Source organism: Tinamus guttatus, unplaced genomic scaffold (genome assembly GCF_059628265.1).
Source record: "Tinamus guttatus ecotype Peru unplaced genomic scaffold, ASM5962826v1 Tinamus_guttatus_pri_ptg000098l, whole genome shotgun sequence".
NCBI lineage: Eukaryota > Metazoa > Chordata > Aves > Tinamiformes > Tinamidae > Tinamus > Tinamus guttatus.
This window is the reverse complement of record NW_028288632.1, coordinates 263,822-285,760: the sequence shown is the minus strand read 5'-3', so window position 1 is coordinate 285,760 and position 21,939 is coordinate 263,822. Positions and strand designations below refer to the sequence as shown.

The window sequence follows — 21,939 nt, the reverse complement described above, 5'->3', positions numbered from 1 at the left end:
TTCCATTTTATTATTATTGCAGTGTATCTGTACACTGGGTCTGTATCTGTGCCTGGGTCTTTTTACACTTATAGTTTGTCCTTAGAATACTTTTATTTTCCTTTAAAATCACAATGTATAATCAACATTAAACATGCATATATAAACATTTTTTCCTTAATAAAAAAAAAAAGGACTGTCTTTATAGTCTTCAATAATCATGTCATCCCCATTGCCACGCCCACCTCCACATCACACCCATTATGTATAATATTGTATTATTATCCCTATTTGAAGATATTCAAGACCTGCCTGGATGTGATGCTGTGCCACATGAACTAGGTGTCCCTGTGCGGAGGGGTTGGGGCGAGATGATCTCTAGACGTCCCTTCCAACCTTAACCCTTCTGTGATTCTGTGTGAACGGAGCATTACCTGCAGCTTCTGTCCTCAGGATCTTCGTGTGTTACGTAATGAGTATCTTCTGAGAGCTATTGAAATTCTGAGACTGAGATCAAGTTAAACATGTTTTACTGTGGTCCTGTGTGTGTGTTTTTTGTTAGTTTGTATTTTTTCCTCTCCGGTTTCTGTAGAGGGCTACTTTCTGAACTGCTGCCACACAGGGCCAAGGGATTGCTGGCGACAGTTGTGATTCTACCAGTCCTACAGGGAGCTGATCTGTGGTGTTCAGGCCGATTAAATGTTGCTGCCAAGCCAGAGGATTAATTGACCAGTAATGAATCTGTCTTGGCCAAGAGGTTTGTGTATAACAGATTCCTGTGGCGAGAGGAAGCAGGTGAACAGAAGTTGCTGAGACGGGTCTTTTGTTCCACTTTGGACAGAGCCACACACATAATAATCTTGTGCCCAATTAATGAAGAGCTATTATCCATCATGTCTGTGGTTAACTTCTGGGAATTCGTTCTCCTCCTTGTGCTCTTTGCTATGTAAAATTTTAAGTGCGTGGCTTGTGAGGCCGGGAATGTTTGCTGCTGTTCTAATTCTAAGGATTGATATACATGAAACTGGATGGTGGTGCTAAAAGGAGGGGGATAAATCTGAGCACTATTTATGAACTGTCACTAGAGTACTTAAACGTCACAGACTAACAGTGTTTTAAAGCAGCTCTGGGCAAGTGAAACAGCATCATACATACAGATGTTACATCTGTATGTGAGTGGTAACTTCTTGAGGGCTGTGCAGAACCTGCCAGAGGAAGTTCTGTGCAAAGAAACTTAGTGCCACCTGCTTACCTGGACCCTTGCCACCTCTGAGCCTACGTCATACAATATTTGCTGCACTCCCTTTGGAATAGCTTTTCTCTTTTATGTATCTACTTGCTAGCTGCCAAATTATTTCATATTTGAACACCTGAGAATTTAGAGCTAGGACCATCTATATCTTGTGGCTATTGCTCTGAATTACTAACTTTCTCTGGCTGTTTTTGCTTCAGTTAAGTTTCTTAAGTTTAGGGTCTTAAGTTTACTTCTGAAATTCAGATTCACAAGAGGACTCATGATACAGAATGAGGGAGGTGTCATATATTGTGGTACCCCCTATGAAAACATACATAGGGATAAGTGCATTATTTCTGCTGTATAGGGAGGGAAAATGGGAATAAGTAACTGGTTAAGAGCAGGAATGTAAAGGAAGAACATGATTCAGAGCTAGCAGAGGGCCCTGGTGTGTACTGGAGCCTGAGAAGGAGTAAATAATTAATTAGTTAGTAGTAATTATTCTCTGGAAGCTGGAGATGGAAACTGCACACTGACCAAGATAAAAGAAGCTGTGAAATAGGGAGGAAGGGGAAAAAAGCAAAAGGCACCAAGTAGAAGATGAACAGAGTGTGAGGCATAGGAAGTGGCTGGTGCTGATATTGACTGAGTATGATATGCAAGAATGATGTGCAAGAACAGTGGAGAGAGGTAATATTAAAGCAAGCTGCTGCTCAATAATGCAAAGACTAAAATTTAGGATGATGAGGAATGACCCTAGCTGATGGAGGAAGCAATATCTTTGGGAGAAACTGCAGGAGTGGAAGCTGCTCGGCTGAGTGAGGAGACGGATTGTAGGAGGGAATGACTGGCAGTAATGACGATGAGAATTTGTATGCAGAAGACATCCTCCCTATAGTTTGGGCTCTAATTTAAAATTCCTGAGCATACAGTTCCATAACACTTGAACTTCATGTCCTGCTTTGTGTTCAGTCTTGCTCAAACCTTTGCCTCAACAGCAGTGCTTGGGCAATCAGCCAGATGGGAAGGCTGATTTGGCCAGAAATGGTCAGAGATTCTCAGCTGGCTCCTCATCCCTCGCTGGCTTGCTGCCTGCTCTCCTGAGTACCAGAGGGCAGAGTAAGAGAGCTGGTTTTCATAGGGCAGCTAAAGCTCTGAAGCTATAAGAATTCTTTGCACAGGGCTGATGGCAAAATAAGGAATATGGAGTTATAGTAACTTTTTTTGCCAAGAGCAATATTCGCACTATTATTGTTGATCTTATTACTGATGCTTCAGTTATACACATACAATATAAAACCTAACAAACCAGCATTGCCTTTGGTCATACAAAATTCATGCTGCCTTATTCATATTGACTTGTTGTAGAGCCACTACCCTTCTAGCTATTTTAACTTACTGCACCAACAAAAGGGAAGTTGTCTTCCTGCTCATTGGCTAGCAACTGGGAGAGGATGCTCATGGTGATGGTAAGCAACTTTCACCAATCCAAGGATACTCATATGAATCCAAGTCCAGTGTTACCATGTAGTTTCTCTGCCTTAGGCATGCTGTGAAGGCAGCGTCCTCCTCCCATTTGGAAATTGAATCTGCAGAGTTTTCTCCTGAGTCGTCAGAATAAGTTTCCAAAACTTAACCTGCTGTAGTTAATGTCATGGTCATTGATGATCAGTAGTCCACGCTGTTGTGTGGGTTGTCCAGTCACATAGTTCATTTACTTTGCCATGATTTTACCCAGTAGTCCTCTGTTTCCAGCAGACACATGTCTTTTTATGGTTGGTTTTTGCTATTCATCGCAAAGGTCAACAGTTAGTTCCTGTTTTGATATATGAGTCACGTTAAAGCTACATTTATAATTTTCTCTGGCAGACTATTAGAAGAGAAGGCTGTATGGACTTGCCCACAGCTGTAAGGTTGCTCCTACTGTTCCTTTCCCAATGTCAGCTTTGGCAGTCAGTCGTTCATACCATCAGCTAGCTCAGGCAGTTGAACCCGTGCGAAAAACCTCTGATCCAGGCAATAGCCAGGAGAGCCCTACCAAGCCCCCAGTGGTCTGCTGCCTTGAGATCCTCAATTTGTTCAGCAGGCACTGGCGTTCAGTGTGACCTTCCACTTGGCAGTAGCCAGGTATTAAATCAGCTTAAATACGATGTTAAATGGTAGCCTGAGTCTCTGTTTTTCTACTCCCACACTGATACATGTGAAACCCTGTCAAGGTATTTTTTCTTCCACTGTCCTACATAGTAACTGATAGCAGGAGGTTGTCATCCTTTATTTGCTCAAATCATAGGGCTTGTCATGGATTTAAAGCTTCAGCCTTCCTCTTGTGGATCACAGGGATGTTAAGGTAATTGTCATCCTTTTTAGCATTTGTTGCTGCTTCCTTTGCTTAGGAAATACAGTTTTATGGACAGTAAATGTCTTTTGGTGCCTTCTTTCTCCTTTCTTGTGCTTTTTCTTTCTTTAACCTCTCTACAAAAGGTTAATTATTTTGCACTTCCAATGTTATTTTACGCTATCTCTTATTGGCTGTAAGGAGTAACAGCATTTTTTTTTCTGGTTGTCTTTGCATATTTGAAACTCAATACATACTCAATACTTTCAAAATCTATACTTCTGTCCATGTAATTTTGTTAATGGATGTTCCCTTTTTAATTGTGTTGCTTGGAAAATTCTCGAGTTCTGTTTTTTTTTTCTATTTTTTCATTCTTTTTCATTCTTTTTCATTCTTTTTTTTTCTTTTTTTTCTTTTTTCTCCAAACAGGAGTAGAGCAGTAATGGTTTATCCGCTTTCTATTATTGTTCTTCTTGAACTCGTGTATTTAGTGGCATTTCTGGACAAGTTCTTTGAAATATCCCCCTGTCTGTTGATAAAGAAGTTTTGCTTATGGAAAGCTTGTAATGTCCATGCAATGTGTTACATGGAATCATAGAATCATTATGGTTGGAAAAGACCTTCGAGATCATTGAGTCCAACTGTAAGCCCCTCAATACCATACCTGCTAAGCCTTGACCTCATGTACCCTATCATGTGTAGATAATGAGGATATCCTTAGATATTATGTATTTAATATCTTGATATCAAGTGCTTCCCATTGTATGGAATTTGTGAAACTTTCTTTGTGGTATTTGTATCCATCGCTTTCAGTCAGCCTCTGATACTTCCTGGTGGATTGTTTTCAAGCTAAATCCTGTGAAGGTAAACAGGTAAAATCATGTTCCTCTTTTACTTAAATAATATAGATTATACGGTGCTGTCTCTATATGCTCACACTTGATGCAAGTGGTAGTATATTAATTAAACTAATATCAAGCGTTCAGCTACTGGGCTAAACTATAATCCATAGACATGCTAAGAGATTTCCCTTTTCCTATCTGGGAGTACAGAACGGAAGGAGATGCCTCAGCTGAGTGAGGCCACTGCGTACAGATTTAATTAATTTCTGGGGGCTGTTTGGGTCCTTTCCATCATTCCTGAAGATTGTCTCCAGAATTTTTTTTCCTGGAGCTCCTTTTGGGAACATCATGTGAGAAATGGGGAATTTGTAACACTTGGAGCGAAGGAGATCAGGAAAGAAAGATCAAGGACTCTGATACATATGTGCGTGGAGCTCTTTGTTGTTGCTTTGTTATTGTTTCTGTCCCCATCTCTTCCCAAAACTCCCCCACAGAACTAGGCTATGAACCTAGCACCCTATTTTGGCACAACTCTCAGACAACGCAGCTGGTACACAGAGTGAAGGAGTAGCAGTCAGTGCTATAGTGCTGAAGCTGTAGTACAAGCCTTCATAGGACCTATACTGAAACAGTTATTGGTGCTGTTCAAAAACTTTTTAAATATATATATATATATTTAAAATATATACATAAAAATATGTTTTAAAAATGTTATCTAAATAAAAATCCATTTCACTCCAAACATAAATGGGTTTGGAAGTGCTAGTTATGCACTTGCATATGGAACTTCAGTGTGCCTCTTTATGTGTGGTCTTGAATTCATGATTAGCTAAACTTGTTTCATTCATTGTGCGCGATGATTCAAAAGGGTGGAAATTGAGGCGTAATGGACATCTGTAAGCTGATAGCTTCTTGTTTTTCAGGTGTTTGAACTAGTCATCTAAGTTTGACTAATCTGGTGTCAAGTTGCTTAAATAGGACTGTGCTTTTGCTGAGGAAAAGCTGTCTTCAAAGCAGGTTTGTTTTTATTGTGAAAAATGAGAATAATTTGCAGTTCATACTGTGCAGAGTGAAGAAAAATAAACATCTTTAGAAAGACTGTAGCTTATTGACTTCTGAAAAAGATCAGCTTTCTGTGATACAGAAAATACAGTAATGCATCAGTCTTTTCAGCAACTTATATGTGCCAAATTATAGTAGTAAGTACTGCTTTTATTTTTCTTCTTGGCTTTGGGAAGTTGGCTTTGTTGCTTTACTTTTTCCCCTGTGTATATCCCCCCTGGATATAAAATAATGTTTGAGAGTTTGGTTCTGCCTTTTGGGAGAGCTTTGCTTTCCTTTATTTGTACTTACTTGTACCAAGAACATTCAGAGGGAATGTTTTGTCCCACACAGATGTTCTTCCTTATTTCTAAAGATGCCTCCTTTAAAAGGAGGCAGAAATGATGCTCTGCCTCTGTGTGAGGACATAGTTCTATGTAATTGCTTCCTCCGTATTAGAGGACCAGCTATCTTATTCCACCCTGATCAAACTCTAGGTTTTTTAGTTCAAGAAAGAGTATCACATGTAAGGATGTTTGCCCATAGCATTTGAACTGACATGGATGATTAGAGTCAAACACCCTGACATGGCTATATATGTATCTAAACTCATACAATAGCAGCTTCTAACTAGAATGGTTAAGAGTAGAAACTGTCTTACAAATTTTAAGAGGCTTCTGCAGTTTTGAAAACCAAATTAAGAGTGACCTGCTAGTATTTTGCTGGTATCGGAATGTCAGTCAAAATAAATCCTTGATTTCCAAGTCTAGTTTGTTCTTACTCTTGAGAGCTTGTTTCCTTTTATTTCTCATTCCTATAACCTATGACTTCTTCACACTTGCTTCTTGTGAACCTCTGCATCTTTTTAATTTTTTTTCTATATTTTAATTTCTGTCTCATAGAAGTTTCAGTAGAAAGACTTCTAAGTCCATTTTTCAGAGTAAGATTGTTGGTTTTTAAAGAAGTACAGTAAAAGTTTTCTCTATACTTGCATTGAAAGTGGTTCGACAATGCATATAAGACCTCACTCTACGTAGACCTAATGTTCTGCACATTAGCTGCAACCATTAAATGGAGTTTCTTTAATCAGCAAAAGATTCTGAAATAACATCTGTTTTTAATTATATGGTTGTGCCTTGGGACAGGTCTAATTGTTTTCTTTTGTATTTTACAAGCAAAAAGGATGTAAAAAAGAAGCATTTGTTAGAGTTGCAGTGATTGAAAGCTCTAAATTCTTGTTTTACTTTGGGGATTCTTTGCTTTTCCTAGTGAAATATTTTATAACTGAGTGACACTAAGACACTGTACGCTTGAAAGTAAATGAGTTCGTTTTTATATATTGATAATCTCTATAAAACACTCTGTAATTTCTATTATTTGTTCACCATTGAAGTTTTTTTAATTATTTGCTGTTAAAGTTGAGGGAAAAAAAAGCATCATATTTCTCCCTGAAATAGCTGGTTCTTTTGAAAATCTATGCAAGAACTGATGCTGTAATTACAAAGTTGCAAAAAGTTCTTGTAAGCTTAAAGTACTTCTATGGTCTCTAATGACCCTTCTCAACACTGATAAATGCTTGACTGCTAGTATGAATGCAGCTGTTGCAATGTTTGTAGAAACCTCTGCCTGTCTTTATGAAGCAGAACTAAGCCAAGACTGCAGGCTGTGATGAGGCTTTTGGGTCCTAAGAAAGCCATTGACTGGTGTGATGTCCTCTTCTTTTTTGAACTGATGCTTGGAGTTATACGAATAGCTGCTGTAGGGGAAAGTGGGAAACAAATGCCCTTGGAAAGGATGACTGCACTGGACAGAATCTTCAGATGATTTTCCTAATTATTCTCTTCATTATAACATTTACAATATGGAGCAAAGGTTGCCTCCATGCTGCTTTTTTCTTAGAATAGTTTCATCTGTGGAGTCCGTACTTTCTTACTCTTAACTGGAAGGTATGTTTTGCTATTTTTGAATATTCATTGTACAATAAAATACAAGAGCATTTATTAATGTACTTATACCATAAATGTACCATTTATTAATATACTTATTCATAAAATATTTGAATATATTGCACTATCATGATTTATGAAGATTCTGGTTATGTTCCACAATGCTTTTTTAAAAAAAGGTATCTAGCAGCACTAATGAGTTTCTTAGCTTTTAGCCTTGCAGTAGGTTTTCCTATTCATGCATAAAGGATGTGCTTCAACTCTTTGTCCCTCTGTGCAAGCTCTCTCTGTGCCCATTCAATCTGTGTTTTCAGAGTTCTCTCTGCTTGTGTTCCTCAAGGGTTTTGTTTGTCCTCATTCCAAGGCTTTTTTTTCAGGAGCTCTAGCTGAGTAATGTCCTGTTATACCAGGTAATAATACAAAACGAAAAGATTGCCCAGGAGTAGTGTCCCTGCCTAAATTACAAAACAAAAGAAAACGACTGGGTACAGATAGATATGGGAGCAGAAATAGTGTTCTTTACAGATCAACATGAAAATTAGTAAATTTAACATATTCATAACCTGAAAGTGGCCACACTTTATTTCCACTGTGCATACAGATATGTATAATGACTTACAGTTTTGCAGAACAGTCAGAAAGGGAATGTAGCGAAGCAACTGATTGTCTTCTCAGTAGCATTGCTGAGTGGGTATGAACAGAGCAAGATTGTAAAAACATAATGTAGTCAAATTCTGGTAATAAGACAGTGTGGGAGAGAACACTTGGGCAGCAGGCAATCTAGGCAATGTCTTTTATTGGACAAGAGATGGGGGGAAGACTAAAAGTCAATTTTTACAGTCCATTTGACTTGAAGAAGAATTTAAGCAGGGGAATTGAGGATTAAGAGACTCCCTGTGTCAGTGACTTCTGTGGTCTCTCCTTCCAAAGAGATTTAATGCTAAAAGTGAGAAGGATTGCTGTTTGGAGTGCAGCTGTGTCATTTTAGAACACCATGAAAGCAAGTTAGCAGAGCATAAGTTGGTAAGAAGAACAATGAAAGAAGAAAAGAGACTGAAGCATAAGAAAGATCAAAAGAAAGTGAAATGGCAAGAAGAGGAGAAAATTCTAAACCTGGAGGGAGAAAGAGAAGAGAGCACTTGAGTTAAGAGTCGGTCTCTAGTGGTCCCTATTTCTGTAGAAGAAGCAGCATTCATGTCCTTTGCAAATAATATCACCCACTAGAAATACCCTGCTAGCAAGTTCTAAAAGAAAGCACTGAAGGAATTTGTAGTTCTGGTTAATTTTATGGGCAATAAAGGGGCAGCAGATATTTTCCAGTGTGCTTACATTGTATGAACACATTTCCGTCTATGGGGTTGTTTCTGGATGATGGACTTGTCAAAATATTTATGTGTTTTAACAGTTCTTGCCTAACCATCTGCAGAAAATCATATAGTAATAAACTAGTTGTTGCCTTGCTTGACCTAGTGCTACATTTTAAGTGTGGGAGAACACGCTAGGCTAGATTTCTTTTCTTAGCTCAGTTTTTATACTTGTTTCCACTTTTCATCATGTTCTATCTAATGAACAAGTTCTATGGAAAGTGTTATTTTTATATTTATTTTTATTTTTTTGGCAGTTCTGTTTCACCAGAGACTAATGCTAAAAATCATTGCCCTGGCAAGAGAAGCTTTAGTAACTCTTCTTAAATTTTGAAGAGTCTTTACCTCATGCATAATTGTAGCATGTTAGATTTCAGTTAGTGATTCTGCTAACAAGCCTTACAATTTGTTCTCTTTTTCTGAACTACATCCGGACTGCTTGGAGAGATTTTGAGTGCCAAATGTTCTTGCGCAGGTAGCTGCAATAGTTAATTTCAGTGGCTTAGAAAACTGTTTCTAGTTTGCATTTGTCTAGTTTCAAATACTAATTATTGCATCTTTTTATGCTTCTTGCTGACAAAAACAGTCTAATCACAGATTCTTTTAATAATACTGCTTGTTTTAAAATAGCTAGTGTTGTTAACTCTTGGTACCTGCATCTCAGTTTTCTCTTGAGACTGTAGAATAAGGTGCTGGGGTGGTATGAATGGAGCAGCAGTTTTGCTTTAGTTGAGGTTTTTGAAGATTTGCTCAAACTGCTCTATAATGTGTCTGATTGTATTACCTATAAAGTAGGGACAGTTGAATAGAAAAACAGCATATCTGGCATGTTTTGATGTATGTGTTTATGTTGGGATTGTTACCAGTATCTGGTCTTAGATTTCTCTTTTCTGTGGTCCCTTTTCTTTCATTCTATCTATGGATATCCAAATGTAGTCATAACATATGAGGTTTAATCCATATGGAGATTGCCTACATGCTGTTCCTGACCCTACTTCTGAAAGATGTAGAATTTAATTCGGTATTCCAATGTGGACTTGAGTGGAATTTTTTTGGTCTCAGTTGGTCACAAATTAGTCTTTTTATTTGCTTAAAAAGTATGCTTATGTGGTAGTACTTGAGTGTGGGTGCTTAGGAACTCATCTGACTCATCTGAGAAATGTGTGGTATTGATATCATTCCTTTAGGAGTATAGATTTTTTTCTTTTTTTTTTTTTTTTTAAACCATCTAGTCAGGCGGTAGAGGCTTGGCTTCTCTGGAAATTGAGTTTTGAAATGAGAGGCATAATACCAGAATCTGATATCCCAAAACTGAAGTGTTTTTTACATATTCCATAATGCATCCTATTTTCCATTCTCTATAAACTATCTCTTTGGCTTTTGTACAGCGTATCTGTTTTGGTGAGAACATGACTGAGAAACGATGTCTAATTCTGGGTACCTTGTTCTCATTCTGTCTAGCAATCTATTCTGCAAAGCTCTGTACAAGCTTTGGAAAAAGTCTCCAGACTACTGATCTGTGGTTTCAGATTTTTCTGAAAAAAAAATTCATCTACCTTTCTTACTGAAACCAGTGCATTGTTGCTGCCTTACAATGTAAACAACTTTTACAGGAATACAACACATTTAACCTCTCCTCAGTAGGTCATGGTAGCAACAGAAAATTTCTTAAGTAGTGTTACTTCATTTCTTTTTATAATACTATTTTCATGATTAAAAAAGGTTTCATTGCTTTACCCTTGAGGGAAAGGAGGACTGCTGCTATTCTGCAGTCCTAATGAGCTTGTATTTCATATATTATATACTTGTTTTGGAGAAATGTGAATCTGAAGAAAGTCCGTTTGAAAGCCTTTAGTCAGTACACCATAAAAAACTTTGCATTGTATTTCTGGTGCTGAAATATCAATGGGTAGTGGCATTACTCTAATTTTTGAAGTCAAGTGTGCAGTCCCAGCATCATGATCTCATTGGAACCGCAGAGACGTGGTAGAAGGCTGTGTGCTCTTTAGGAAGGACAGACTGGGAAGGTGAGGTGGTGGAGTTGCTCTTTATGTGAGAGAGCAGCTGGAATGCATGGAGCTCAACCTGGGGGTAGATGATTGAGTTGAGAGCTTGTGGGTAAGGGTTAAAGGGCAGGCTAATGTGAGAGACACTGTGGTAGGTGTCTGCTACAGCCACCTGACCAGCATGAGGAAGTCGATGAGGCCTTCTATAGTCAGCTGGATGTTGCCTCACGATCAGAGGCCCTGCTTCCCTTGGGGGACGTCAACTACCCTGACATCAACTGGAAGGACAACACAGCCAGACACAAACAGTCCTGGAGGTTCCTGCAGTGCGTTGATGATAACTTTTTGACGCAGGTTGTGGAGGAGCCGACGAGGAGAGGTGGGCTACTGGACCTTGTGCTAACAAATAGAGAGGGACTTGTAGGAGATGTGAAGGTGGATGGTAGCCTTGGCTGCAGTGACCATGAGTTGGTGGAGTTCAGGATCCAACGAGGAGGAGGCAAGGGCTGCAAGTAGCCTTGCAACAATGGACTTCAGGAGGGCCAACATTAGCCTCTTCAGAGACCTCCTCGGTAGAATTCCATGGGCTAGTGCTCTAGAAGGAAGAGGGGCCCAAGAGAGCTGGTTAGTCTTCAAGCAGCACTTCCTCCACACCCAGCAACAGAGCATCCCTGTGTGTAAGAAGTCAGGCAGAGGGGGCAGGAGACCTGTGTGGATGAGCCGGGAGCTTGTGGCAATGCTCAAGCGGGAGGCGATATACAGAATGTGGAAAAAAGGACAGGCCCCCTGGGGAAAATACAGGAACGTTGTCAGGGAATGCAGAGATGCGACAAGGAAAGCGAAGGCATGTTTGGAACTCAATCTGGCAAGGGATGTTAAAAATAACAAGAAAAACTTCTTCAAATATATTAACAGCAAAAGGAAGATCAGGGAAAACGTAGGTCTGCTGGTGAATGGGGTGGGTACCCTGGTTACAAATAACACAGAAAAAGCAGAACTGCCGAATGCCTTCTTTGCTTCGGTGTTTACCAAGGGCTGAGATATAATCTAAAATAAACTTTAAACAATTTTTCTTGCTATACCGTTGCTTACGTGTACACGGTTCTTCTGCTGGGACTCGTGGAAAAAAGTAGTATTGTGTATATGTGTACTAGCATGTTTCCATAAACTTGTTTGAATCATTACAATTACTTAGAATAAACCAAATCAGAATGGACCTTCTGTTTTCAAGCTTGTGTTTGTTGTGTTATAATCAATGCATTTTAAGAAATGAGACTCTGACTAGTGTTTGTTTCTTTAGAGAAGAGGAGGAGCGCCTGAGAAATAAGATCCGAGCAGATCATGAAAAAGCCCTGGAAGAGGCTAAAGAGAAGTTGAAGAAATCCCGTGATGAGATTCAAGCTGAGATTCAGACAGAAAAGAGCAAAGTAGTCCAAGAGTTGAAAAAGAAAGACAGCAGACCACTGCCCCCAGTTCCTTTACCAAATCTAATAGGGATAAACAGTGGAGAACCAGCAGACCCAGACATCCGAGAAAAAAGGAATAAAATTAAAGAGGTAAGTTGAGGATGTGGTTCTGTCCCCTTCTGTGTCTGATAGCATTTACCTGTATGCCCCCTAGTTGCAAGTCTGATTAGCATTTAATAAAAGATTAAAAGAAATGCAGATATCTTTAGTAAATGTTAAGGTGAAGTTTGCATATCATATTAATGAACATCAACATCATGCTGCATGTTTTTCCTTGTGTTGTGATGTTAATATTTCCTAAGCATTGTTTTTTTTTTTTTAAACAGATTCTTTTAATGGTAGTGTGAAGGCCAAATCGTGATTGGCATTTACACACGAAAGAGCAAAAGCACATCTTTAAAACAGAGCCTTATCTTTGTCAGATTCTATTCAAAGAATGGGATATATTGGTGTATCACAGTTTTATTATTATTATTATTATTATTTTAAGTGGAGTGAAAAGACAGAGGAAAAAAGATTGGTCTGCTTTTTTTTTTTTTTTTTTTTTTTAAATAGCCTAATTAGCCTCATGGCCAATAATCAGTTTAGTAAACAGACATGATTCAGGCCAGAAACAGATAAGCAAAGGCTCTGTCATTAAAAGCAGCCAGAACTGCAGCAGATAGTGGTTATATCAGCTGAATCTGCTTTGAATTTGCAATTAGAGTTTAGTAAGCTTGAAGAAAAATAATAAAGTTAGTCACCCATCTGTGCTAGTAATAGCGAATTGCAACAGCTGCAGTATGTGTTATGATGTGGATAAATAATTCAAGTTGAAATATTACTTTGAATATTATTGATGAAGAGAGCAAATCGACTTGTATCAAGTAGTAAACAAATAGTTTATGCCTGTAAACATGGCAATAAATCATAGTTTGGACCAGGCACTTCCCTGAAGGTGCATGTCTTACCTTACTGACTGCTGTATAAACACTTTTGACTGCGAAGTTGTGTGTGGATTATCAGACCCCCTTGATCCTGCTTTGTTAGGGCTGTTTCCCAGAGGACAGCCTTGAATTGTGGACTTCAAAGGACCGTACTGCTTTCCAAAACTGAGGAATGTTTGAACGCTTTTAGCAAGAACACACAGAGCAACCTGCTTCGCAAAATGTCTTCTGTGCAATGAACATGAGTGGTGAAGAGTGTGGTCGGGGAGCTGTCAATACTTTTTAGTTGAACTACACATTACTATATTTAAGTACCTTTGAGTTTGCCACTGTTGAATTTAATGAGTGAGTTAGTTGACCAAGTGACATGAAGGTGCTTAGCAAAGGTAGCAGTGATAAATAGCTGAAGAAAGCATCAGCTAAATATCATATAGCTCAACCATGAGTTGAAATGAAAATCAGTACTTGCATTTCTAAGATTAGTTTGTTGTCATGTAAACCTGAGAAGAGATGAGAAACTATAGGTTAACACAAATGGCTATTTTGCTTAAATAAATAGTGAAGCTTGGACAGTTCACATAGGTGCACACCTGAAGGTATACAAATTTGTGTATAGTTAGTGTAATTAAATACCCAGGCATTGTTTAAGTAATACTGCTGGCAATCCCCGCAGTTGCCACAAATCTTGTGCTGTAGAAGAATTACCTTGTATTCATTTTTATATTTTTTGAACACAACCTAAATGGGAACCACTTCAGAAAAAATTAAAAGTTATGTAGTAAAAGACAGCTTGCTGCAGTGTGTATCTGATCAAAGCCAGGCCAAAAACTTTATGGGATTATTTTTTTGCTGAGTAAAAGATTCAGTGAGAATATCATACCTTTGTACTGTGCAGCCTTCAAGAGTGTGGCTTTAACAGTCTGGGATCATTTTAGCATGACTGAAGTATCCTGCACTGTGTCAATTGCACTCACTGAGTCTTATTAATACTGTGGCTATCAGATGATTTCTAGAATTAAGTTCTTAAATGCAGGGTAGCAGCAGATAATTACTACTTTGACTAGATGAATAAAAGGCTAGAATATGGCAGTGGAAGACATGCTAATGAGAACTGTAAAACTGTAATGCTGGAGACCACATTGCTGCTACAGTGACATTCTCGTGCAGCCTCTGATCTACTGACTTTCGGCATCTGTTACATTGCAAAGCAGTTAGCACAGGTGCGAGAAAACATATTTCAGTCATGTCCGATAAGTAATACTTTGTTTGAAACCTGCTTTTAAGATGTCAGCTGTATGTATCAGACTACAGCAGAGGTTCTGGAAATGCAATGTGTGTTTTGAAATACCTTAGTAAATGGTAAAACTCTAGCTTTGCTTCTTGTTTCTCTAGGAGTTTGTGGATTGCATAAGAGGTCACTTTGAAAATGCTATGGTTACAAAGCATATAATACCTAATGCACTCCAATAACTAACTGCTTAATGGAAACTTGAATGCAGTTGCCTGCAACAATGAGCTGAGCAATCAAAGCTGTTTTTTCTCTCTAGGTACTGGTATAGAGCAGTTATTACTGCTTGCACCATCTGAATCTACAGAATTGCCCTCGTATCTTGATGCTAAATAATCAGATAGATAATTTTGATAATTGATAATTTGTCTTGGGTTCTTTACAGCTATGAATGAGTCTCTGGACAGACAAGATGGTTCACATCTTCCAGTGTTACTGCTTTTTTTTTTTTTTCTTCCTCTGAGTTTTAACACCAAAATCCACAAGTATAGGGGGACATTACCAAAGCCTCCCATCAATCTTGAGCATCCCCTTCCCCCTTCAGCTGCAAGGGTAAGAGGGAAAGGGAAGTAAAGTCTACTGCATGCTGCTAGAGGGAGTGTGTCTTATGGAAAGGATATAATATTGGCTGCTCTTGATTCTTTGCGGGGAGTATCTTCATCTTTTTCTTAAGAACTCAGCTGGTTTAGGCTATGATATAAAAGATAGCCTTGGTCTTATGCACCTTCTGATAATCAGCAGTAACTTCAAATCTCTGTGTATAACAAGTAAAACAAGAATTGGGAAAAGACAGCATGCAATCTCTGTGGCAGCATTACTGTTAAGGAGAAACTTATCACTGTGTTCTTTTCTTGCCATTCTTAGCCAGTATAGATCAGTACAAATAGTAAATGAGATACAAACTTACCAAAGAGAGTAATTTCCAGGAGACAATATCGCTAATACAGGTCTGCAACCAGAATACACAGCATTTCTGACATGCAATGCCTTTTGGTTGTTTGGAACAAAATCAAAAAATGTTCAGGGAAGTTCCTGGCTCTCTGGAGGCTGCACATCTGATTTTAAAATTCCAAAAGGTCCTGAGAAGGCAATTGGCCTTGTTTGCTTAGATGCCTCGAGATGCAAATTATAGAAATTCCGCTCTTGTAGAGCAGCTTCAAATTTTGTAAATTTACAAAATGAACAAATAAATACAGCCTATTTCACTTTGCATCAACTGTTTCAAAACTGATCCATTGGGGCAATTTAGGGGCAGTATTAGACATGAATTGGAACATGCACATAGCTCTCCACACTCAGGAGAAGGGTAGAAAAGTTCCATATAGGGACCCAGTTACTGTCATTTTTACAGAGATTCATTATTTCTTTCCAAAGAAAACTTCAGTTAAATTATTCTAAGAGTTTCTATAACAAGTGGCTTAAAGGGGTAGTACTTAAGTGTTTTAAATATATTTTTATTTAAAACATAAAAGTATTTTAAACTTGTGTAATGCTTTTACTTTTGAAAAACATTCTTGTCCACCAGGATTCCTTCTCTGCAGTACTGCAATCCAGCAGGTCAGCTTCAACCTGTACTGGTGCCTGGGGTTATTCCTCCCTAGGTGCAGGACCCTGCACTTGCCGTTATTGAACCTTCATGAGGTTCCTCTCTGCCCATCTCTCCAGCCTGTCCAGGTCTCTCTGAATGGCAGTGCAGCCCTCTAGTGTGTCGGTGACTCCGCGCAGTTTGGTATCATCGACAAACCTGCTAAGTGTGTAGTCTGTCCCTTCATCCAAGTCACCGATGAATAAATTGAACAATATTGGCCTCAATATTGACCCCAAGTCACCAGTAGCTACAGGCCTCCAATTAGACTGTGTGCTGCTGATCACAATCCTCTGAGCTCTGCTGTTCAGCCAGTTCTCAATCCACCTCAGTTGTCTGTCATCTATCCCGTGCTTACCGAGCTTTCCTATGAGGAGGTTATGGGAGACAGTGTCAAAAGCCTTCCTGAAGTCAGGGCAGACAACGTCCACGGCTCCCCTCATCTACTCAGGCAGCTATCCTAGTACAGAAGGATGTTAGGTTGTGTAAGCATGTTTTTACCCTTTGTGAATCCATGCTCACTGCTCCTCATTACCACTTCATGCTTCATATGCAGGGACATCCAGGATGAGCTGCTCCATCGCTTTTCCAGGAGCAGAAGGGAGGCTGACTGGCCCTAGGTACTCCTTGCACTTTTTGTTCTTTGGCAAGATGTGCATTAAATAATGATGTTAATTTTGATTGTCATCTCTTGTAATTGTTGATTTTTGTAGTGTCATTTTTAGGCAATGTAAATGAGTCGTTTCCTAAAATATGTTCCATTTAGACAGGGGCTTATATGGGTAGGTACATTTCCAGCTGTAATACTGCAATATCTGTGATTTGCAATGTTGCAATGGTTAGTTGTTACTCACTTCGTGCTGAGATTTGAGTTTTTTGTTTGCGTTGCTGACATCTGTCCTTATTCTCTGCTTTGTTACCAGAGAATGAGAAGGTGGATAATGAAATAAATTTTTGAAAAGATTCAAGAGGAGATGAAAGAACTTCAGACTGATGTGCTGAATGAATGAGCTGGACAAAGTAATAGAAACTAGAATCAAGACTAGTATTAGTGTATGCACAGATAAAAACAATATGTAAAATCTTGAATTATATGTGTATATATATGTGTGTATATATATTTTAAACAAAATGCACAAATTTACACACAGACATGTGGACAAGCAATATTTGGTGGTTGTATACAAGAATTTTCCAAAAAGTTTGGCAGTGTTAATTGCTAACAGCTGTTGAGCTAGGCAACCTTGGGATGTGGTCCTATATCCCCATCTTTTCCTGGAAAAACACGAGCAAAACCTTTATGCTACTATACACAGTTAAGGTACTCCTGCACCTTGCATACCGCATGTAGTTCTAACCTCTCAGTTTCTGAAAGGATTTGGCAAAATGCTATAAAGAGAGAATAGGATGATAAAGCTGATCAGACTGACGCTCGTAATGTCAAGAGGTGGATAGTGAAGGGAGAAGCAGTTCTGTTGATATTTGAAGATGGCCTGGGAAGTCCCTGCTTCTCTGAGCACAGGACAAGTCAAACTTGTGACTCTGTTAATTTCTCTGCAAATAGTAAAACGCACAAGGTTGATTCACCACACTTTAAAAAAATAGTGTGTGGGAGCTTTCTTATATAACTTTAAGTAGTCAGTTTGCTGCTGTAAGGTCTCCAGGTTCAGACCGTTTACTTCCACTTCAGTTTTCATAAAGGGGAAATATTTATAAGAAATATATGAAATATTTCTTAGTTCCATCAGACCTCTTTGTCTTTTGTGCATACCAAAAAAGGTTTTCCATTTGTATTAACCTGATATACATTTTACTTTTTAGCAATGGATTTGTTAATAAATTCATTAAGAAAACTTAGCTTCCTAGGTCTATTTGGAACATATCTCCAACAAACTTTGGAAATAGAAAATTTAGGAAAAACTGTCAGAGGAAAAGATGTAAAGCTATGTGAAATAATTTCTGTTTAGGTAGAAATCTGTAGCTCCTAGAGGAATAAAATAATATCTAAGAGTTTTCTAAGTTTCTGTAAAAGGCTATATAAGGAAAAGATCATTCCTTAGTCTCCAAAAAGCATTATCTGCAGGCGATAGGAAAGCACTTATACATTTTTTTAATCTGCCAATTAAGCAGTAATCTTGTCTAGCAAGTCCTAGGTTAATTTAAAAACAGAAATTGAAGGAAGTTTACATGATCTCTTAGTCAGAATAGTTTCCTGTGAAAACAGAAGCTATTTGCAATCTTGCTGTCTGTTATACACATTTGAAATGAATAGCAAGAAAGGAATACTCCTAGGTTGCAGCCATGTTTTGGCTGTTTGGCTAGAAATTTACTTTGCTGACTGTGCAGGACCCTGATTTTCTGTTTACTTGCTGATGGTTTTCTGGATGGTATTCCTACAAAAGCAATTTCTTTATAAGGACATACCCTGCATTCTAGCTCTATCACAGCAGACTTCAGATTTGTTTTTTCTAGGGTTATTACACTGCCCATGCATCTTGCTGCCTTGTATTTTTGGGCACATCCCATAATAAACATTCTCCAGAGTGATGCTTAGTGAAACTATTTCACCTAAACCATTTTCCTGTCAAAAGCAAGATTTACCATCTGGAATTAACAGAAAGCAAAAGAAGTCTGTTGGTAAAAAGGAGCATGCTGTGGTGGGCAAACAAAGTTCTTCATATGATGCTGTCAAACTCCCAGGCAGCCAAGTGGCAAATTGCTTTAAGGCAGGCAGTTCAGCCAGGGAAATCTCTGCCCTGCCCTTTTCAGATTTACTGATTTCTGTTTCGACCAAATTATTATTTTCACATTATTAGGCTTTAATTGGCTCTATGGTGGCTGCATTAAGTGTGTGACTGGTTTGTTTGTTGTTTTCCTTTTGTGGCTATTCTCACCTTCCTCCTGTTGCTCTCAGCGCTGGGATTGCAGTCAGAGCCTGAGACTTAACTTGCCTTTTAAAATTTGTAACTTTTTTTCCTACAACTGCAACTGTATCTAGACTAGAGGACTTGCTTTTCAATTCAGGAGTTCATGTTATTGATGCTTCCTGAACCAAAGTGATATCCTCTGATAGATTTTTATCTGGCAGAGTATTTTCTTCTTTTAAGTGTGTACAACTGTTCACAATAGTATAGCTATTGTATCTATGGCATGTCCTGCTACCGCTTCCAGCACTAACCTTCCAGTCTCCTGTTGTTACAAGAGCTTTTGGCATATCACCCTCACACAGTATAATACTGTATATGAGCGTGGTTGGCTTTCTCACTTGCATGTAATGGGCAGTTATCTGCTAACATAATATCTTGAAGTCTTTGTTCCCCTAGTGTAGCTGCGTGCTAGAATTGAAATTTAACATTCATCTAAAAAAGAGAGTCATTATTATAATAAACGCACCCTGTTTTTCTTTGAAGTTAGGGGAAAAGGAGAAAGTTAATGTTCCTCCTCCTACTATGAAAGTAGCTTAATACCCTTAAAGTATAAATTCCTATCTAAAAACCTTAGGAGATGGAGGCAACTGTTTCCTGCTTTTGTCAGTTTCTGGTTTTGGTAGCATTTTTTTTTTGAAGTTACTTCTACATTAATTAATGAATCTGGTAAAATCAATTCTTTTTTTTTTTTTCCCCTATAATCTCCAGATTTCATCTTGGGATTTTATATCTATAAGAACTCTTGGGGCAATGGTTTATGCTATTTCAGCCCTTCTGTAAATTTCAACATTTTCTTGGATTTTCTGTGCTAAATATTATGTAATTAAATCTGCACCTACTTCACTCCCCACTCTGCCACGGTACAGCAAACTGAACATTGAAATAGTCTATGGTTAACATTCTGCCATAAGAGCAATAATTATTGCTCTTAAATCTTTTGGGCTGTCATAAACATCATTATAGATCAGAAATTGTGTACACTTTGAGACTTATAAGAAGCCAAAATGTCTATTGTCATTTGATTCTTCTCATGAAATATTGTATTGATGCATTCCAAAAAAAAACCTTAGAGGCTCCGTTTCCTGTGCAGAAGCAGATTGATTAGATTTGCTCTGTCATGGTCATCTTGCTATTTAGGTCTCCATCTGTTTATTACACTAAGATATAGTGAGCAACTTTTTAGGTTCATTTTCATGTGCCTTTTAAAAGTACAGGTCTGTTTTTCCGGGATAGAATTTGTAGACTTTTGTGAACGTAAAGGTGGACCTGCATGCTGGGGTTTGGAGGGGACTGCCCCAGGAAGCCCTTGACTGCCCTCATGGTGAGTGAATGGAGCTGATGACTCTCCCTGCTTTGAGCAAGCAATTGGCTAGAGACCCCCTGAGGTCCTTTCTGGCAGAAGGGTGCTTTGGTTCTTGATTCTATGATTTCAAATTATAATAAACAGTTTTATATAAACTACAGAAGAGCTTGGTTATTTGTGGGTTGAGTCTGGGTGGCTTTAGTAAGAGCTCTCCAAGGAAGTGCTGTACTAATTGTGATCAGGATTCTACTGCTTTTGCCAGGCTGCATTTTTTATCTGTCAAGAGAGGATCGCTGTGCTTCACTGTTGTCTTGTCCTCTTACTTAAGATTCTCATGGTGATTAGGTGGTCCACTGATGTATGCTTGACAAGCAGTAAGGAAGTTACAACTGCTAATGAAATGGTTCTTCTCTATTCTTTTAGTAGAATACACGCGTGTGTTTCTCTTACATTTTAGGTTCATGATACTAAAGAAAGTTTTACAGTATTATTGCCTAATGAGATGTGCAATTTTTTGGCATAGCTCCCAAAAGCAGCATGTGGGCTGCCTCTGGGAGGCACATGGTATGAGTGGGAAACAGCATCTCAGAGGGACACCTGGGGCTAGGCTGATGTAAGTTTAACACAGGACCACTTCCAGCTTTCGGGTCTGCATGCGTAGGTTGATTGTGTGTAAAGTTGTCATCTAGCCACGAGTTCTAACTTCCTCCAAACTTGCCATGCCTCAGCTAACGTTTGAAGGAATTACAGCTGTGCAGGATGCACAAGGAGTTCTTGTTTGTGTTGCATGCCTCAGTAGGCAGCTTGTGTGCGGCTTGAAAGATTTGAAGATGTGGGGTGACATACTCCTGGCTTCTACTAAATCCTGAGCTGAGTAAGAGAAGAGAGCTTCTGTTTCACTCTTATGCTAGGCCTTGCTAGGAAGGTAATAGGCTGCCTTAGGCTTTGTAGCCGGCATCTGCTTGTTTCCTCATGGTTTCTGGGAGTACAATGACACACTGACTAAAGTAAGAAAACTACAAGCCTGCAAACTGTCAGGAAGCATTTGCTTGCTCTGATGTAATCAAGTTTCTTAAAGGGTTAATCTAGGTCTCTGAAATTTCATTTGCATATCTTGCTCATGATTTGAGTTCCATGTGCCTTCTGGAGTTTTTTTTTTTTTTTTTTGATATTAACAATATTTTAATACCATTTTCTAATATGAAATGGGAAAATAAAATATGCATAATATTATGGATGCAGCTACATGTCTGTTGTTTTAGAATTCTTGTTTGAAATATGCTTTTTCCTAGCTTTTCCTTATGCTTGGAGCAGTGCTTTCTAGAATCAAATTTCTTTCTGTTACTAACTTTGATCTCTTTAGGTAACTAACCTTGCTTGACTTTTAAAGGGGAATTGTGTACTTACAGCATGGCACACCCTGCAATTTGAGCACTGCTGAATTTCAACCACATGCAAACAATCAAGGAACTTAAAAAGCTTTAACAAATGCGTAAAAGGTTAGCCTAAAGGCTGACATGTACAAGTCATCCTAGTGAGACAACAGGACCTTTTGTTTTTCAGAAGTACTACATTTACTATGCGGTAGAAACATCTATTAGATTAGATGAGTGTTTTGTGGAACAAATAGTACATTTATACTAGACTGTGAATGAGCTTTCTAGAGCTTTGTGACACTTTTCAAAGAAGAAAACTTT

The 21,939-nt window shown here is 38.5% G+C and overlaps 1 protein-coding gene across 1 annotated transcript in view; it reads left to right on the top strand.

Annotated features, from left to right (window-relative positions):
- Nucleotides 1–21,939, top strand: part of LOC104576499 (mannosyl-oligosaccharide 1,2-alpha-mannosidase IB) — a 115,960-nt gene that overhangs the window by 11,999 nt on the left and 82,022 nt on the right. Inside the window, exon 2 of the mRNA XM_010223881.2 lies at nucleotides 12,048–12,303. Coding sequence (XP_010222183.1) covers nucleotides 12,048–12,303 — 256 coding nt within the window. The remainder of the gene's footprint in view (nucleotides 1–12,047; nucleotides 12,304–21,939) is intronic.